This window comes from Rutilus rutilus, assembly GCF_951802725.1.
Source record: "Rutilus rutilus genome assembly, chromosome: 18".
NCBI classification, from domain to species: Eukaryota; Metazoa; Chordata; class Actinopteri; order Cypriniformes; family Leuciscidae; genus Rutilus; species Rutilus rutilus.
This window is the reverse complement of record NC_140231.1, coordinates 12,843,434-12,863,903: the sequence shown is the minus strand read 5'-3', so window position 1 is coordinate 12,863,903 and position 20,470 is coordinate 12,843,434. Positions and strand designations below refer to the sequence as shown.

The 20,470-nt window shown below is 37.5% G+C and overlaps 1 protein-coding gene across 1 annotated transcript; it reads left to right on the top strand.

Moving 5' to 3' along the window:
- Window positions 1–117: 117 nt before the first annotated feature.
- cluhb (clustered mitochondria (cluA/CLU1) homolog b) lies at window positions 118–19,750 on the top strand. The gene is made up of 26 exons (XM_084387589.1): window positions 118–2,308; window positions 2,729–2,913; window positions 3,011–3,182; window positions 3,356–3,499; window positions 3,617–3,744; window positions 3,825–3,979; window positions 4,077–4,202; window positions 5,113–5,260; window positions 5,336–5,428; window positions 6,259–6,653; window positions 7,079–7,378; window positions 8,161–8,429; window positions 8,568–8,668; window positions 9,768–9,920; window positions 10,465–10,527; window positions 10,643–10,887; window positions 10,967–11,051; window positions 12,130–12,283; window positions 12,991–13,130; window positions 13,256–13,336; window positions 13,448–13,573; window positions 15,757–15,878; window positions 15,983–16,076; window positions 16,163–16,297; window positions 16,379–16,452; window positions 18,544–19,750. Exons 1-26 carry the CDS (start codon window positions 1,066–1,068, stop codon window positions 18,680–18,682), a joined length of 5,070 nt encoding a protein of 1,689 aa, XP_084243715.1. The 5' UTR covers window positions 118–1,065; the 3' UTR covers window positions 18,683–19,750.
- Window positions 19,751–20,470: the final 720 nt, after the last annotated feature.

Here is a 20,470-nt window from a genome sequence, read left to right as displayed (position 1 = left end):
AATTTAGCGAAACTTAGTGGCGTGTGCGCATGCGCATCAAGTAAAGGTGAGATTCTAACCGCAAATATGCTTGTATTGGAGAAGACAACCGAAGGCAGATAAGGAGACGGTCGACAAGCTTCCGACAACAATGACGCTTACTTCATCTCTTCGTTTAGTATTCGTAAGGTGCTCTAGTCCTTCCACTTCTCCGACTATTGTAGCTTTTCAAAGCAGGTCCTCTTGCACATTCCGCCGGTACTGCAGCACTCTGTCATAGCAGCAAACGCTGGGACAGCAGACCGAGAAACGCACTTCAGAAGCACGCAGGGAATATAGAAGACTTCTGAGCGAATGTATGCATTGGGGTGGATTCAGGAAGTCATGTCATGTGCTTTTTTCTTCTTTAGAGAAACTGAAGAAATGAGTTACGATTTATCTGGAAGAGGAATGGGATGCAAGGAACTCCATCAAGACTCCTCCCCCCGAGAATGAACGTGTGTATGGGGAGATGAAGGGCAGAGAAATGACACTATACATTGTGTTGCGTTTTGTTGGAGAGAGTGACATCCCTGCATGGAGCAAGCTGTTCTGCTTTCCTGTGGTTCTATGGAGATTTATGAGACAACAGGCACATTTATGAAGGAAATGAACTGTGAGAAGACGCCTGCATGTGTAATATGACTTGCATTAGTTTCTAATATAGCCTACTGAAAATTGAAAGAAAAAAATAATAATTTTATTTGAATCTATGCAATGTTTCTGGTCTTCTACTGTTAAATACATGAATATATAGCAGATACAATTATCCAGTCAATCATTAATCTATGTATAAATCATCATTTTCCAAAATATAGAATGTCTTTACTATCTTTACTAGAACCGAACATGTTTCAGCTATTGTAGAGATGCGCAGGCCAGATGCCAGACTTGGTAATTGGGTATGTCAACTGTCTGTCAGGCTTGTCTTACAGATTTACCAACAAAGCACTGTTTTTCTAGCTGCCAAGGTCATTTTAATTTATTAGCTGACTCACAGTGGGCTTTGTTTGTCCAGCATTACAGTTCTTGCTCTTTGGTAATGAGATGGACAACATGGGGAACATATTTAGTTGTTGCCGCAAGGTGTCTGAGATTGTTAACGCCAAGGGAGTCGGGCATCAGACTGAGGAGCTGTCTCTGCTGCTATCCCAGGAAAATAGCGAAATAGAAAGTCTGTCTCCTTCAAGAACTTCAGCTGACCTGCTGGCATCTCCTGTTCTGGACCAAGATCATCTCCTATTCCCGGACATCGTGCTTAGCAGCAACCTTCGGGTCAGGGGGCAAGCACAAGATGCCATAAGAGAGGATGGAGGTGATGAAAGCAATCTGCGAAATGGAGGAGAGAAGAATAGAGAGCTGTTGGGGCCGCCAAGCACAAACATTGCAGGCACACATCAATTATGCTCTATAGAGGATGAATGGCCCCTTCTGTCATCCCTATACAAAATACCTGCAGCTCAAAACCGAATATGCACTCACGGAAGTGGAGCAGACACTTCTCTCCTTGGTCATGGGACGGGGCTATTTGCAAATAGTCAAACTTCACTTTCTGGTCCAGCTAGCATTCCTGTGCCTGCTGCATCTTCTCTAGATGCCTCAAAAAGTGACATTGACATCAGTCAGAGAGAAGATGGTTGGACTCAAACAGAGCAGTACATCAGACGCGAGGAATCTGTGATGCACACTGAGGAGAAACAAGATGAGAAGCTTTTGAATGAACATTGTCCAAACAGTGCAGCACAAACACATCTGGATGCGATGAAGATGCAACATGCGTATGGCATTACAACTGAAGATCCTTTGCTTCTAAAGACTCAAAGGGAAGCACAAGCCTTGGAACTCGTAGCACAACCGGATGACTTTGAAGACCAAGATGCACTGGAAAAACCAGACTCGGAGCAACACGCACAGACTTCTGAGACGCTAGAGATGACAAGAGAGCATGCTAATGAGAAAGCTACTACAACTGCAGAGCTTCTTCTTTGTGTGGAGGAGACCATATCTCATGTAGAGCAACCAGGCATTACAGAGATTAGCTTTGGGCTGGTGGAGCCTGAGTTAGGGGAGATGGAGCAAAGCCTGTCCCAGGATTTGATATGGAAAAAGACAGAAGTAGAACAGATGCAGTGGGACCTGGAAGCGCTAAAGAAGAGCACGGGGTTATCACTGCAGGAATCTGAGCAGAAAACACTCGCTGTGACACAGGTAGAACAAAAAGAGGATGAGACTGAACGATTCACGCTTTTTATGGTTGATAAACAGTTTCTGGCCACTCCGAACTTTAAAGGTGTGTATTCTGTCTAGGAATACTGGAACCACACTGATTTTTTTTATTGGTATCATATATTTAATTGTGCATGCTCATATTCCCCACTTTCTACAATGTTGTCATCTATTGCTTACTTCAGTTTAATCTTTATTAACACTAGTAATTAAATAATGTTGTGATGCCTGAATTCACTTGCGGCATTTAAAACATTTTAGTTTATTTATTTAGACAAAATAGCATAGAATTTTAATATCAGTCAGACATAACATGAAAGTAATATTTAGAAATAAATGTAACCAAATAATTAACAGCAGTACAGCCCCTAATTCTGTGAGGTATTTGTGTTGTAGTGCCGATAAAAATGTGTGAATGTTTCTAACTCTTTTGTACCTTGTAGGTAATCCACTTTATATTTATATTCTTGTATTTTCCCCCCAGCACCCAGCCCTGACATCATAACCGGTGAGCATGTGTCAAACACCCTAGCAGAAGGTATGACAGAACAGGTTGAGGACGACTGCAAAAAACAAGAGCTTCCTGCTGTCCCTGACATGGACCCATCTGAGGATGCGGGATTCACCGTGAAGATCCAAGCTCCAGGAACAGAACCCACTGACTTCCAGGTCTGTCTGTCTGTTTGTCTATTTATTTAATGTCTGTCTGTGTTTTTGTCCATCCATCCATCCATCCGTCCATCTATCTGTCTTTATTGCACTCAAGGTGTCACCTTTAGCGATGGTGCAAGAAATTAAGCAAGTGTTGATGGACCGGGAGGAGACCTGTCGGCGTACCTGCTTCTCCCTGCAGCTGAATGGAGTCACTCTTGACAACTTTACTCACCTTACATCCATACCAGGCCTTCAGGAGGGCTCCGTTCTGAGGGTTGTGGAGGGTAAGCCCCGAAAATTTACTGCACTAAATCACATCGTTATAGTTGATCAATTAAGCTTTCACTGGAAACTTCACCTAATAGTAAACTGGTTGAAATCTTACATTTTAGACATATATACCAGTGACAAATAGCCATAAATCTGTCTTCCCGCTCCCCTTTTAATTATGTCAAAGAGCCGTACAATGTTCGAGAAGTGCGTATCCATTTACGCCACATCAGAGACCTTCTAAAGAGCCTTGACCTTACTGATGGCTATAATGGAGTGGAGGGCAGCTCACCGTCATTTCTCAGCTGTGCCACAGAAGATCGTATGGAAGGTAAGAAGGATAAAATACACTTAGGTAGGATAGCGGGCTTAGAAGTTAAGATAAGATAACCTTATACAGTAGACCTCATGAGACCTGTAAATAATCCACAATGAATTTAAATCCCAGAGAGCAGCAAACCTAAGCGAAGAGGTGACGGGTTGAAGCGCATCAGCTGCAGTCCTCCAAATCACATTCTTCCAGGCTCTAAGGAGCGTCTGCTGGTACCTCTGCAACCTCATACAGATTTTGGGAAGGTAGGAATTGAGGAACTTTGACAGTATGGCATTAAAAATGTGCTAGATGAAGATAGCATATGATAATGTCTTTTATACAGTCCTTAGAGTGCTTGAAGGTTCTGACCATGAGTAGCTGGAATCCTCCTCCTGGAAACAGAAAGATGCATGGAGACCTCATGTATCTCAATGTTGTGACCATGGAAGACAGACACTTCAGTATAACAGCATCAACTCGTGGGTTCTACGTAAATCAGTGAGTTATAATGTACAGTTGCCCTTTAAAGTGTCCTTGCCCTACTAGAAAAACAAATACATAGAATTTTTTTGCTTTTCTTTTTTTTTTTACTTAGATCCACGACTTACAGCTTTAATCCAAAGCCAGCCAATCCTAGTGCCCTCAGTCATGCTCTGCTGGATCTCCTGGGTCATATCAGTCCAGTTTTTAAGAAGAACTTCAGTGCCTTGCTGAAAAGGAGGTATGACAGGTTTCAGAACAAGTGAAAAGAGTACAACGAACTGTGCTAAAGTATGGGTACTGAGCCAATATTTTACTCAATAGAATGTCAAAATATCTAAGCAAAAACTTTTTTTTTGTAAGTGTGTGTGTCTGTGTGTGTGTGTGTGTGTGTGTGTGTGTCCCAAGCCATGTGATGGTCCATAGAATCACCAAGAGTCAGATTCAACTGAAATGGTTAATGAAATATATACTGTATTTATTAAGTATTTATACATCATAGTGGTTTATAATGTAAAGTATTTTTGATATGCTTTGTCCCGCTTTTAATAGATTTTGATAATACAAAATAAATATTAATAGAAAATAAATATTTTAAAGACACTTTCAAGTATAAATATAATTTTAAATAAAAAAACTTATATCACCGTAAAACATTACTTTATCACAGCAGTGAGAATATAATGATAATCATAAGTTGGAATAAATAAATAACCAATTAAAAAAAATGCAATGTCAAGATGCAAAAAGTGAAATAGAATCTGAAACGTGTTCTTGACAGGTTTGTGACATTTACCCACACAGTTTGTTTATATTCAATTATTTCCGTGGTATAATTATGAAATTAATAGTCAAAATATCTAGCTAAAACATGCTTGAGTTGAAGTTACCATATGTAATTGTACTGATTAAAGTAACTTTGGAGATACAGAGATACAGCAATTTCACATTTACACATTTGTAAACGTACTGTCGGTTTTAAATAATAAAACATAAACTTAACTTTAACTTTTTAATAAACTTTTAAATCTTGTTTACCTGCAAAATATGTTTGTTAGTTGTCTGAATAAAATGATAATACAAAATATGATTGTTTTTCTTGTAAATGTAATAGAGAATGTAGAAACTACTCAACTTCTCTCTTATTTTAGAGGGTCCACACACCCCTTTGAAAGGATTGCCACACCGTTCCAGGTGTTTAGCTGGACTGCTCCAGCACTTGACCATACAATGGACTGTGTTCGAGCGGAGGATGTCATCTCCTTCCGCCTGGGTTATGAAGAACATGTGCCTATTCAGGTAAACATGTTGAAAGTCAGCGCACAGGCCAGTTACACAAGTAGTTTTTCACTCATCCCTCTGTGTTGAACAAAGGCCCGGGACTGGAATGAAGAACTTCAGGCCACAAGAGAGCTTCCGAGAAAAAACGTGACTGATCGTCTGATGAGGGACAGAGCGGTTTTTAAGGTATCTTTACCACTTATCATATGTGTTTAACTTAGAACCAAAAGGGGCTTTTACAGTTCCACAAAGTACTTTTTGGCCCTGTTTACACCTGGTATTAAGATGCGTTTTGGTCAATTGGATCACAAGTGGACGACAGGTGTAAACGGGGTCTAAAAAGTTTTGAGCTTGTCCACTTTTGACCACTTCCAGAGGTAGTTGAAAACACATTTGACCTGATTGCTTTCGTAGTGTAAACGCTCATGTGGTCGAATGCATTCGAACAGCCACAAAAGACCGTCTACTCTCCGCTTACTGACCTAATGCGTAAACATTATGGGAAGAGCTCTAGCCAGACGGGATTTAAAAGTTGTCGGCTGAAGACCCAAGTTTGGTTTGAAGATGAAAAATGTACCAAGCACAATGTTCTCTCACCACTCCTGATTTCTAACACACACTCACAGCATTCGTCGTGTCTTGCGGCTGTCAGAGCAGAAACGAAAGCTGATGCTCTCCTTATGTTTTTCCATCGTCTCCGGTCACGTTCATATGTAAATTGTGCAAGCTTATTTTGTCCATTAGATCGAAAGATCTGAAAAACTATATGTACTTAAACCTTCCCCTCAAAGAAATCAGGACAGAAGTGGTTGAAAATGGACAAAAGAGACCAAAACACCAGATGTGAACAGGTATGTGTCTTCCTCGTCTACTTGTGATCCGATCGACCAAAACGCATCTAAATACCAGGTGTAAACAGGGCCTTTGTTCTCTAGAAACCAAATCTGATCAAAAATGTAACATCAGGAACATTTACATAGGCTGTTCTAATACTGACCTTTTACTGACTTTATCAGGCTAACAGTGATTTTGTCAGCACTGCCACTCGAGGAGCCATGGCAGTGGTAGATGGTAACGTGGTGCCCATCAACCCTAGTGAAGAACCTCGACAGCAGATGTTCATCTGGAACAATATTTTCTTCAGTTTAGGCTTTGATGTGCAGGACCAATACAGAGATCTGGGAGGGGAGGCTGCGGCCCATGCCGCCCCTGTTCTTGACCTGAACGGTGTGAGGGCTTATTGGGCAGTGGATCAAGAAGAACTCTACCTGATTGGCACTGTAGTGATCGATTACCGCGGCTACCGCGTCACTGCCCAAACTATCGTGCCGGGAATTCTTGACCGTGACCAAGCACAGAGTGTTGTCTATGGCTCCAATGACTTTGGCAAGACCGTTGTGTCCGATGACAGGTAAAAGCATCATTTTTAAGACCTGTTCACGTTATAATGATAACAATAACTATAAAGTTTTAATAATCGTTCAAATAGGGAAGAATAGGGAAGTTCACACCATTACTATAATGATAACGACACAGGAGAAGCACTTTCAGAAAAAATTTTTTCCAGCTGATGAACGATAAAAACAATCACAGCCAATCACAATCCATCTTGCTTTAAAGAGCTTGAGCATTTAAAGCGGTAGATGACAGAACTACAGCATGCGGTTATGATAAACAGAGCATTATCATGTATTGGTGTGGACACTAATATAGTTATCGTTATGGTTATCTTCATGGTTCTTGGTGTGAATCGGCCTTTAGGCTGAAGAATTTGTCAGAAATTACATAAACAACATATTTGAATTCGTAACCGCACACATTTCAAACTCTTTGAAGGTATCTGGAGCTGCTTGACAAACCCAGTAAGAAGCTGCGAGTGCAGCGCCACCTAGTGCTAAACAAAGATGACACAGCTGTAGAGTTGTGCTCCTCGGTGGAGCACAAGGGCATTGTGGGTAATGATGGTCGGCACTACATACTGGATCTACTTTTTACCTTCCCACCCGACCTCAACTTCCTTCCTGTGGAAGGAGAGGATTTAAGTCCTGTGTGTAAACAACTGGGCTTCCCAAGGCTACATCCTCATCGCCTGGTCTGCCTGAGACAGGAACTCATTGACGCCTTTGTGGAGCACCGGTAATTATATTAACCTGTCTTATGATTAATTCACAGGTGAACCTGTCAAGAATGTCATATTTCACCCTAAATCAAACCAAAGAAAAAATACAAATAAAATGTTATCCACAGTTGAAAATGAAGCCTATTTTAAGATAATAAATACTTTTTATTATCTTAAATAATCATTCATTTCCATATTACTTCACACATTTCTACCTCAATTCCCCTTGCAATAATATGGAAGGATTTTGCTGATGCTTTCAAATAAATATAAAAAAAATGATTATTTAAAATATATATATATAATATTTAATACAAATAATATAAGTATTTTTTGCTTTAATACAGTAAAAGATTATCTCACTAATGTGAATCTATTGAGAACCATAATTGAGAATATCATAATAAATAAAATAAATATAAACTTAAAATTATAACGTCCTGCCACATTACAGTACTGAGAATTTTGCTGGAAAAAAAATGTGCTTAATTTTCATCAAAACAAGATACAAAATCTTAATGGTCCTGAATACAGGCATTTGGTGAAATATGATTCTTGGCCTGGTTTTACCAGTTTTCGTGAAAATATTGAATTGTTTTAGTGTTTTTATTATAATTAAGTGTAAATATTTAGTTTTACAGGAAACATTCTATTATGAAGATCCATTTTTTGGGGTATAGCGATTACGACAGTAAAAATAATGAAATGCACAGCATGAAAAAAGCTCTACATCATGATGCAAATATTAACCTGCTGTGAGGTTTTGAGCTAAACAGTCTTTTTATATGAATGCCACCAGATACCAGATGTTTATGGAAACTGTCTCTCAAAGTACTGAGCATGACAGAGAAATCAAAGATGTTGGCAGATCTGCACTAAAGAGTGATCCAACTACTACGCCTCAGCTATCCTCAACTTCTGTCGCGCTCCCAGATCAGGATTCAGAGCACCTTTCCCTAAAAACTGTGCCTGTGAATAACACCCAGCAGGGTTCTTCAATAAAGCATATCTTCTCCTCCCTCAGGAAAACTTTTGACATACATTTCAACCCCAACGTCTTCTGTGCAGGTGTGTTGTTAGCTTTTTGGACCGGTTCTGTTTTTACCTTGCAGCTCTTTTGGCTGTAAACATGAGCAGACAATATTAGAAATATGTGTATGGCTAAATATGAACATTGCATTATTAATATATTTGTTCTTTTATCAGGTGTACGTTTCCCCAAGGAAAGTGCAGAAGATATCCAGAAACAGAAACAGCAGTTAAAGGATGCTGCAGTCTTCCTCATTTCCAATCAAATCCCTGCATTTGTAAGTTGCTTTTTAGGGATGTGCGATTAATCGTAATTGATTTTCGATTTTGATTTTGGCTTCCAACAATAATGAAAACCACATAATCGAGGTAAACCGATTCTGTCCAGCGCACCTTCCTGTCCTTCACAGTGGTGTACTTTCGTTTCGTTCCTCCCCAAAAGCCCAAACATAACATCCAAACAGCCAAATAAGAGAGTATTGTAAAATACAGTCTATTGTTGCTAAACTGCAGGACGTGTTTGATATTAAACAGTGTTATTAAAAGCGCATTAAGCCACAAAAGAGACACTGTTCCCCAGGCGCCTTTCTTTGTGCGTGCTTCGAGTCAGAGCCGAATGCGTATAAGCAAATGGGCTTCAATACGTGCGTAAACTCGTACACACAACCCAAACAGCAACACAGTGTCGGCCCAGATCCGGCAAAAATGTCAAAATGCCTTTTTAAAGAGTATTCATGTAAACACAGTGGGTTATGGCTTAACCGTACACAGTTGAGAAAGAAAACGCGTGTGTATCAGCATTTTGGATCGGTGTATTAGCTCTTAAAGTGACAGCAGCCTAATATACCTGCTGCTGTCTGTCATTAATGATAATCAAACAACTAATGACAAGGGAAAATCAATCACGGATCTTGACTGAATAACTTAACTAGCTTTAATAAGGATTAATCTATATTTAATGTGTACAGTAACACTATGCAATGTTATTTTACATTTGATTATTGCATTTTTTGTTGTAGGCTATTGATTATCTGAATGCCACTGTTAGTACATCTTCCTGAAAAACTTAAAACACAGTTTATTTAGTTTTTGCTGAAGTACTGATAATTGTGAAATTCAACTGATATTTTAAATTACTAATATCGTGAAAGAAGACTTTCACCAAATAATTGTGATTTCAATATTGACCAAAAATATTTGTGATTATGATTTTTGCCATAATCGACCAGCCCTATTGCTTTTTATTAGGACTGGAAGATATAGATAAGGATATAAAATTGAATAAGGATATAAAACAGATTATCCCTGATATCTGTCCTTGTGTAACCCCGAGCACAATGGGGAAAAAATCACATCTTTAACTGTGTGTGTTTGTAGATGAAGAGTTGCCTTGATCACACATCAATGCCGATAGACGGCGTCACACTAACTGAGGCTCTGCATCAGCACGGCATCAACATCCGCTACCTGGGCGCTGTGCTGGAGAATATTCAGAAGATACCCCAGAAAGAAAGGCTTGATCATGTCTATGTAAGTGTGCGTTTTACTCTTGCCTGTCACGTCTGTTTTCTGTTGGTTCCTTGGATTTTTAGTTTGTCTTTCTGTGGCGGCGCCCATGCATGAAGGCACCTCACGAAACTGATTTTAGACAGACGTCTGAGGCATCTTAACAGTTTAATGATCTACAGCAAAATAGAGAGAGCTTTGGTGATCAATAAGTGAATATTTAATTACTACCATAGCAATTTCTCACGAGAAATGACATCAGAAGTGGAAAACGTCGGTCAAAACCACACCACCAACCACAACGTTCAGACACCATCTTTATTTTTTAGCTCAACTTGTGGGATATCAAATGTAGAGAAGGATACAATTATGCTGCCTTCAAAAATCGATCAGATGAAGGGCTTTGTAAGTCGCTTTGGACAAAAGCGTCTGCCAAATGATTAAATGTAAATGTAAATTAAAATTATACCACTAGACTAACTCGTTTTAATCTGAAGAGAAGAACTAATAAGATGTTAAACAGAAAAATGTGTGTATGACGCCTATTATACTTTTTTACCTCTTTCAGAGAATTGCACTCTGTGAGCTGATCACCAGATGTGCAAAACATCTGTTTAAGACGTATCTTTTGGTGAGTGTCCAGAAATTGCTTGTGGTATTTATAATGCTCAGTGGGATATCACAAATATAATGCTGTATATTATGACACTTTTGCCAAAATTGGTTCTTGTATCCTTAATCCTCAGGCAGTGGAACCATCTGCCCTGTCTGCCTCCGTCAGCCATTTCCTCAACTGCTTCCTGAGCTCTTTCGCCGATGCCGGAGTCATTCAGCAAAACGACAAGTTAGCTTCTAGACGCAGGAGTCGGAGAAGGCGGAATCGTGCATCTGTGGGCGGCACCGTGACTGTCTGGGCCAACCTCACTCCCAGTGACCTTTGGGTGGCCATCAAAACCGAGGCCCAGGAGTACTACCATTACAGCCTGCCCTGGTGAGTGACCAGTTCTCTGAACACAAATAGATGTTGTGCTGTGATTTGATATGAGTGGGATCTCATCTCCTTCTGGCAGTGGAAGTGTGGAGGAGGCCGTGGACAAATGCAGGCTGCAGAGAAACACCCTGCTCAGAGAGATTGCCATCAAAACTGGCATTCAGGTATTTCAGATTGGACTTGACAACAAGATTTAAAGGGGTCATATAATGGTACATGCACTTTTACAAGTTGATTGTACTGAAATGTGTGTTCGCAGTGCCTGTACGCAACCATCATATAATGATAAAAATCCATCCAGTGTTTTTTTTTTATCTCCTTATATGTTTCCCCTCTCTCCAATCGAGCCGTCTGACCGTGTGACGTCACACGGTCGGACGCCCCTCCCACGATTGTTAATTGACAGCAGCGTTTTAACACAGACCCGCCCTGAGCGAGCTGTCATCATAGCGCGAACATTGTTGATACGCTGGAGCAGAATGGCGTCTAAGCGATTGTGGTGTTCTGTTCTTGGGTGTAATAAGGGACACAGCAGTCATTTTGATGTTCCTAAATCAGAACCGCTGAAGACGCAGTGGCTGAGTTTGTTTTCGAAGGGAATATTCCCCACGATCAACGTCAATGCTTTCATGTTTGCGCGAATCATTTCACACACCAGACTGCTTTACAAACGAGAGTCAGTATAAAGCTGGTTTTGCTAAGAAGCTGCTCCTGAAAAAAGGATCGGTATCAACTATTCGTGTTCCTGCTGCACCTCCAGAAGAACTGAAGTGAGTGTAACGTTTTATTAACCTTTATATTAATATTTATATTAATCTTTGCAAATCGCTAGCACGCTTCACGATGAATGCGGCTGTTTACACTCAGGTACATTACGGCATGTTTTCTATGTACAACATTCTCAATATAATTCATAATCCCAAGTTTATAATGAACAACGCGTTATGGTTATTGTGTTATTATTACAAACGGTGTATGCACAGAACAGAGGGGCGGGGTGAGCAAAGCTCATTATCATTTAAAGACACATGCACTTAAACGGCGTGCTGAAAACAGAGCTGTTTTTGACTAGGTAGAATTAGTGTTTTCTTACAATACTAATGAGAATTTTTCTAAACTTTTCATTTAGACCCTAAAGAATCATAATAACTTGTACAAAAATGGCATTATTTGACCCCTTTAACAAGATTATTGTGCTTTTTTCTTACTCTGATACCTACCCCATCTCTATCTCTCCTTCAGATTCTTTTAAGAGAGTATCACTTTGATTCTGAGCACAGAACTGTGTTCACTGAAGAGGACATCCTTAACATTTTCCCCGTAGTAAAGCACATCAGTCCCAGGGCCAACGATGCCCTTTATCTCTTGCGTTGTGGTCAGTCTCAGGTCCAGCAAGGTGAGCATTCAAAGTAGCTTAAATCTGAGGATAATCTGAAATATATATATAATAAACTATTTTTATCGAGAGCCTTTAAAGGTAGTTCTCTAAGGCACTTTAAAAAATAATTATAATAATTAAAAAACACAAGAACAATTGATATGCATAAGCATGTTAACTATTCACCATTGAAATATTTGGGTTGGTAAGATTTTTTTATGTTTTTCAAAGAAGTCTCTTATGCTCACCGATGCTGCATGTATTTGTTTAAAAATACAGTAAAAACAATTTAAAATAACTGTTCTATTTTAATATATTTAAAAATGTAATTTATTCCTGTGATGTAAAGCTGAATTTTCAGCATCATTACTCCAGTCTTCAGTGTCACATGATCATTCAGAAATCATTATAATATGCTGATTTGCTGTTCAAAAAACATTTTTATTATTATTATCAATGTTGAAAACAGATGCGCTGAAAACAGTTTTTTTTAGGATTCTTTGGTGAATCAAAATAGCAAAAGAAGCATTTATTTGAAATAGAAATAGAAAGATCACTTTTGATCAATAACATGCATCTTTGCGAATGGAATAAATTTATTAATTTCTTTACAATAAAAATAAAAATAAAAATAACTCTTACTGACCCCCAAACGATAGTGTATTTCAAACAAAAAGAATATTCAAATAATCTTTAGTCTTTGATATGCATTTGTGCATTACTAGGTTGTCTGAAAGAGGGCTGTGAGTTAATAAGCCAGGCTCTGGGTCTCTTCACTAATGTCTACGGGGCTCTGCATCAGGACGTCTGCGTATGTCTGAGGCTATTGGGACGCATACACTACATCCTCGGAGACTATGCTGAGGTATCACATGCTCGAAAATGACATATGAAAGAATAAAGAACTCAGAACCCAAATTATCCCTATTATTAACCCAATAATTTTTAAAAATGACATTTTGAAATGAAATTTGTATTTTATGCTGTCAGGCCCTGAGTCACCAGCAGAGGGCTGTGCTGATCAGTGAAAGAGTCCTGGGAATTGAGCATCCCAACACTATACAGGAATATGTACGTAATCATCTTTATGTCAATTAAAAGTATGGTTTACTGTAGCATCATACAGTTATGCTGGTGTCAATATACGAGTATGACGAACAAAGTTGTTTCCTCTTTGCGTAGAAGCACCTCGGTCTTTATTGCTTTGCTGGAGGGCAGCCAGTGACAGCGCTGCGATTATTATACCGTGCCCGATACCTGATGCTCCTGGTGTGTGGAGAAGACCATCCTGAGATGACTTTACTGGACGTGAGTTATTATAATCATAGCAATGTGATAATAATGAATAACAGGGACATTGAAAACAAACCAAGTGGCCTGCAGTATGACATGCTGTACTCAATCTTCAACTATTTTAAACAACATTTTTATAATTCTTGTATATTTCCCCATATTAGTTAAGAGATGTATATTGATTTATACATTTTATTCTGTTATTTTATGTTGTGTACATCTGCTGAAAGATATTTTTTTAGTATGTGCAGATTTATATATACTATGTACAGTGCAATGCATAAGTTAATACACCCATGCTAAAGTTGACTAAAAAGAGGAATAAAAAATCATATTTTGGAAATTGAACTTAATGCCTTAATTTAAAAAATTTGGAAAAATCCAACCTTTAAGGACACCAATTTTCTTTGTGAATGAATAATGTATCGTAAATAAATAAATGTTCTTCCTTAAAATACATGGTGCATAAGTTAGTACACCCCTATGTTAAATTCCCATAGAGGCAGGCAGATTTGTATTTTTAAAGGCCAGTTACTTCATGGATCCAGGATACTATGCATCCTGATAAAGTTCCCTTGGCCTTTGGAATTAAAATAGCCCCACATCATCACATAGCCTTCACCATACCTAGAGATTGGCATGGTTTTATTTCAGTTAGCCTAAAAGCTAGTTTGATTTGCATTGAGAGATGATCTTATGGAAAGTACCCCATGCCAATCTCTAGGTATGGTGAAGGCTATGTGATGATGTGGGGCTATTTTAATTCCAAAGGCCAAGGGAACTTTATCAGGATGCATAGTATCCTGGATCCATGAAGTAACTGGCCTTTAAAAATACAAATCTGCCTGCCTCTATGGGAATTTAACATAGGGGTGTACTAACTTATGCACCATGTATTTTAAGGAAGAACATTTATTTATTTACGATACATTATTCATTCACAAAGAAAATTGGTGTCCTTAAAGGTTGGATTTTTCCAAATTTTTTAAATTAAGGCATTAAGTTCAATTTCCAAAATATGATTTTTTATTCCTCTTTTTAGTCAACTTTAGCATGGGTGTATTCACTTATGCATTGCACTGTATATATGTAAGATTTCTTCAAGGTTTTTAAAAAGAAGTCTCATGCTCACCAAGGTTACATTTAATTTGATTTAAAAAAACTGTAAAAACTGAAATATTGTGAAATATTTCGGTAACATTTTACAATTAGGTTTCATTAGTTAACAGTTAACTACTTTAGTTAACATGAATTAAGAATGAATAATTCTTCTACATTTATTAATCTAAATTAATGTTAATTTCAACATTTACTAATACATTATTAAAATGAACAAAAATTGTGTTTGTCAACATTAGTCAATGCACTGTGAACAAACAATGAGTGACTTTATTTTTATTAACTAATATTAACAAAGATGAATAAATACTGTACCAAATGTTTTGTTCATTGTTAGTTCATGTTAGTTAAAACATTATCTAATGTTAACTAATGAAACCTTATTGTAAAATGTTACCATTATTTCTATTTCAGTAAATGTAATTTATTCCTGTGATATATATATATATATACACACTGTACACACACACTATTGTTTTTAAAGAAATTAATACTTGACCAAAAGCAACAGTAAAGACATGGTTTTACAAAAGGTTTCTATTTTAAATAAATTGTTCTTTTGTACTTTCTATTCATCAAGGAATGCTGAAGAAAATGTATCACAGTTTCCACAAAAGTTTTAAGCAGCACAACAGTTTTCAACATTAATATTTAGAAGAAATGTTTCACCAAATTTGGATATTATAATGATTTCTGAAGAATCATGTGACACTGAAGACTGGAGTATTGATGCTGACAATTCAGCTTTGCATCACAGGAATAAATTACATTTATTATTTTTGTATACAATATGTATACAATTTACATATTGTAACATAGAAAACAGTTATTTTAAATTGTAAAAGTATTTCACAATATGACTCTTTTTTACTGTATTTTGATCAAGTAAATGGTGAGCATAAGAGACTACTTTCAAAAACATAAAAAAAAAATCTTACCATGTTATTTGCATCTCCCCCAATACTGATGATAATAAGTAATGCTCATGAATATCTTTGCAAATGTTTATGTACTAAATGCACAAAATTGTTTTAAAGCACCTTTAACCTAAGCATACTTTGCGTTCATGTCCTGTACAGAGTAAAATAGGCCTTGTGCTTCATAGCATGATGGCCTGTGATCTTGCCCTGAAGTTCCTGGAGAACGCCCTTGCCCTGACCTCCAAATATCAGGGACCCTCATCTCTCAAACTGGCACAAAGGTGAAGGGTGAACAGAAACACAAACAAGCCACTTTGTTGTGGATACAGTACTCATATGTTCTGAACCTGAAGAAAACATTTCATGATCCTGTCCTTCTCTACAGTCATCACTTATTGGCAAAGGTGCATGAAAGTAAAGGAGATTTCCGTGCTGCGCTGAGGCATGAAAAGGAGCGTTACGGCATATACAGGAAGCAGGTGAATGGTTACAAGCCCATACAAAATGAGCAGATTTGTTTTGCCTTGATTCTAGTCTAGATTTTGATGAATGCTGTTTTTAATAGGTGGGAGAAGCACACGAGAAGACCCAAGAGAGTTCAGAGTACCTAAAGCATCTGACACATCAGGCAGTGATTCTACAGAAAACCATGAACTGGATCTACAAGACTGGATCAGACACCAATATTTCCCGTCTCAATGTTAGTACTGTACATGTCTGTATAATAATATAATGTATAATAATAATAATAATGAATTAATTGGGTTGTCCCCTCATTTAGCTGAACTCTCCAAGTCGTGTCTGGATAGTGGAGCAGCTAAATCTTGTCACTGGGATCGTCCTTATTCCTCTTAGGTAAGAAAAACAACCTTTACAAGTGAGTTAGAGCTGAAAGTGTACTGGGAACTTTTCAATTGCTCTTTGATTGCAATGTAATTATAACATAAATTTGCATTTAAGGGCAGTTTTATGTGGATGTGATTGTTTTTCATCCTTCCCTCGGGATAATTTGACCCGGAACTCTTTTATTTTAATTTATTTTTTTGAAAATTGAGTGTTCAGCGGAGTGGTCCAAGACCTTAAGACTTTTGTCACACTTGAACCACAAATACACACAAAAAATGGACTGGATTTGAGGAGTTTGTGTGAAAAAGTAACAAATCCTTTCCTCACGGGTCAATTTGACCCCCTTAGGAATGAATGGAATGCGAGGAATGCTTCAGTGCAAATAGTACACAGTACACATTTGAAATGTTCAAAATTAAAACTAAAAATGCTAAAACTTTACCAAAAATTATTTTTTAATGTCTACATGTGTATCTTAATGCATACTGAAGAGATAAACTCGAAAACTGACTTTAGGACCCAGCGGAAGAGTGCATTTGCTCCATATAGGTCATAAGGCCATTTAGTGGCATGTTATATTATTTATTTTTCCACAAGAGGTCGGCAGAGACATCCAAATTGACCCAATGAGAGATATTTTGAGCCGATTTGAGCTGGTTATTGCATGCATTGGTGAGTTATTTTGAATTTAAGTTGAAAGAATGTGCTTAGATTATATTATTTATTGATACAATCTAGTAATTTAAAGGTATATAAAATAAAATAAAATAAAAATCTCCAAAAAAAGGCATTAAAATAGAAAAAATATTATAAAAATGAAATGATTTAAGCTTTCTGAAAAAAAAAAGAAAAAAAAAGAGTATAATTTTAGGGCTTCTGGTCATTTTGACCCGTGAGGGAAGGATTTGTTTCAGGATGTGAGGGAGGGATGAAAAATATGTATTCAACTAATTTAACGGATTTAAACTTTTTGTTATATAAAAGTCATAAGTCTTCAAACTTTTAGATGCCTTAATTTATTTGTAACCCCTTTACTGTCACCCTCCTTTTTGAGCGTAAATGTGAAAATGCACTCTGCAAACTTAAATGGTTGTAATTCATGAATGCTTTGGAAGACAGACCTAAAATGAAAGTGTAAAAAAGTGATAGAACTTTAAGTTTACTGTTTTATTTTATACAAAATGTATATTTTACTAAATACTTTTTACTCTAAAATTGCTTTACAATCAAAGCCATATGTCTAACCAGGTTGTGTTACAAATCTGAAGTTGATATCACAAAAATTAAAGTTCCTATGTGATTTTGTTTAGGCGCTGTACCAAAAATAGCCACCGGGTGTCTCCCACATTCCATTGAATTGTTTATTATGCGTTCTCCTGTAACAAATTAATCAATTTCTGTCACAGCATCACTTATATCACAAAACAGTCACCAAATATGGAACATTGAGTCTCATTCCTTTCTGACCATGTGCGATTTGTCATGATTATAAAATATATTTAAAATACATTTTGTAATATGAAACATGACACCACCCACTAGGGGGAGGAGCCACTAAAAGGATTTAAATTATTCATAAAAGGATGAATTTTGAGTTTTTAAGCTTTCGAATGATACCTAGAGCGCCAAGCATTACGCTAGTATATTAAAATGATTTCTGAAGGATCATGTGACACTGAACACTGGAGTCTTCAAAACAATTCACTTTATCTTCATCTTTAAAAAAATGTATGCTGACAATTCAGCTTTGCGTCACAGGAACAAATTACGTTTTAAAATATTTTAAAATAAAAAACAGTTCCTTTAAATTGTAATACTATTTCACAATATTACTGTGTTTTTAATCAAATAAAATATTTCAAAAAATCGTATCAACCTCAAACTTTGGAACACTTTTCCTTTCTTTTTGTTATATGAACGTCACATTAAAACTGATTTTTGCAACTATATTTTGCTAAACAAACAAATGTATTGTTTCACCCTTGTGTCAGACCCATACTTTCAATATCAAATATGAAAATATCTGTTCTCTATATTTGCATTTCTCTCATCGTCTTGAATAACTATGTAAAATTCATCCGCTTTCTTTTATCCCTGAAGTGACAGTGACCTTGAGAAACTCAGGACTGACGCTCAGAAAACATGTCAGCCCACACAAAATAATGTTGAGTCAATGGAGGATCTGCAGGGGCCGTCTGAGGACCTCGACACACTGCAAGCTGTTCCTCAAGACGACTAACGCCTTTAAATGAAGTAAACAGACAGATGAGCTATTAAATTAAGAATGTTCTAGTTTAGGTTTAAACATATTAATAGGAAATTAAAAAAGAAAAAGTGTAAATGAGCTCTCACACATGATGACCACACGGTGCAGTGGATGATCTTGCAAAAAAAAATATAGCAATCCCTTTAAAAAGCATGAGTGTATCTGGCTGTTGATTGTAACTAGGCAAATTTGCACATTTGTAAACTGGCCTGTCTGGTCATTTATATCTTCCTTTGTATGTTGATGTGTGCTGATTGCACTGTATGTATACAAGACTAGTAAAGAGGGCTAATGCATGCACTTCATACTTGAGTTTACACTGAGTTTAGCTTGATTTCAGGAATGTAGGCCAAGAAATATGATTATTGCATTGTGATAGAAATACTTTGTGAAAAGTGATTCAAATAAAGCAGTCGAAACCAGTGTTATTTTATTAAAATTAATACTTATTTCAGTTAGTTAGAGTCAGCAAAGTTTTCTGAAGGTTCCAAAACAAAATCACCTAGCAGCCATACCTTAAAATCCCATGGTAATAACACCAAATTTGTTGGGAGAGGGTTGTGGTAGGGAATCATCCTCTCCAAAGTCAAAACAGCAGTTCACAGAGTCCAATTTGAACTCACTCACAGTGGCGAGAGTGTGGACAGGGCTCAACTCCATTCCCTCGATCTCCACTAAAACTCCCACGGCGATGGATGATGTGGCCAGCTCACACACCTGGTCGGACGTGTACTCTTGTACTCGCTCCTCCTGACGCTGGCTCTCCGTCTGCGCTGGGCTCAGGCGTCGTATGCATCTCTCTGGCTGGACTCTGGGTTGGGAGTGGGGCTAGTGTCCTCCTCAGGTTTATAGCTGGCATTCGCTGGCAGGCGTGCCTTCACCTGCTCGCTCAGGCATAGCGTGGAAGAAGATGCTGAACACGATTTCGTCATGTGTGTAAGGCACGCCAGATCTAAAAAGTCATGGGTATAACCCCCCAGCAAATGGTCCATCTTCTCCAGGTATAACAGTCTTACCTGCAGATCCATTGTGAATCCATTGAATAAAACACAAAAAAAAACTAAAAATGGCACATACAATCTTTTCTAGGATCCTGTAATGTCCAAGTCCAAGGAAGAGGGTGAAGGCAGATTCAATAGTTCCAAATAACAAGGTGTGACACAAAATAATTGTCTCATCTATATAAAAATTTCATTCACAATCACATACCTTTTATTAGTGCTATTAAAACGTTTCATTTGCATCTCTTCTCGTTCAGTTTAACACATTTGTTCTATCATTTAATCCAACTGATCTTAATATTTAATCGATTAATCATTTGGTAAATCTAGGTTTCTATAGATTCTAGATTCTATTGCAATTTCTGAAATGGTTAAAGAATGCTCGAAGTGTTTGTGCATGTGTGAGAGAGAAAGATCTAATCTCTAGGATTATATGAGAAAACAATACATACAAAAGAAAAATATAAAACACTAAACTGCTTTATCAGAGATCCCTCACAGTGCAATTATGCTCCAGGTTCTTTTACTGTGGTGAAACAACTCTCACAGTAGCTCACCAAAGGACACAAAGATATGTAAAGGGAATGTTCTGGCACGTGAGAGCCAGCGAGCCTGATTGCATAAAGTCAAATATTGTAAAGTACAAATTGGCTATAGGATGGAAAAGACAAAAGCAACTTCTACTACCACGTCTTCACACATTCAGTCATGAATTTATATTCACCTATTCTAAATATGTTGTCCAGCGATGTTTCTGTAA

Coding starts and splice junctions, on each gene's coding strand:
- cluhb (XM_084387589.1), top strand. CDS start 1,066: ATGGACAACATGGGGAACATATTTAGTTGTTGCCGCAAGGTGTCTGAG. Junction 10,888..10,966: donor TACCATTACAGCCTGCCCTG/GTGAGTGACCAG, acceptor TCCTTCTGGCAG/TGGAAGTGTGGAGGAGGCCG. Junction 16,298..16,378: donor CCAATATTTCCCGTCTCAAT/GTTAGTACTGTA, acceptor CCCCTCATTTAG/CTGAACTCTCCAAGTCGTGT.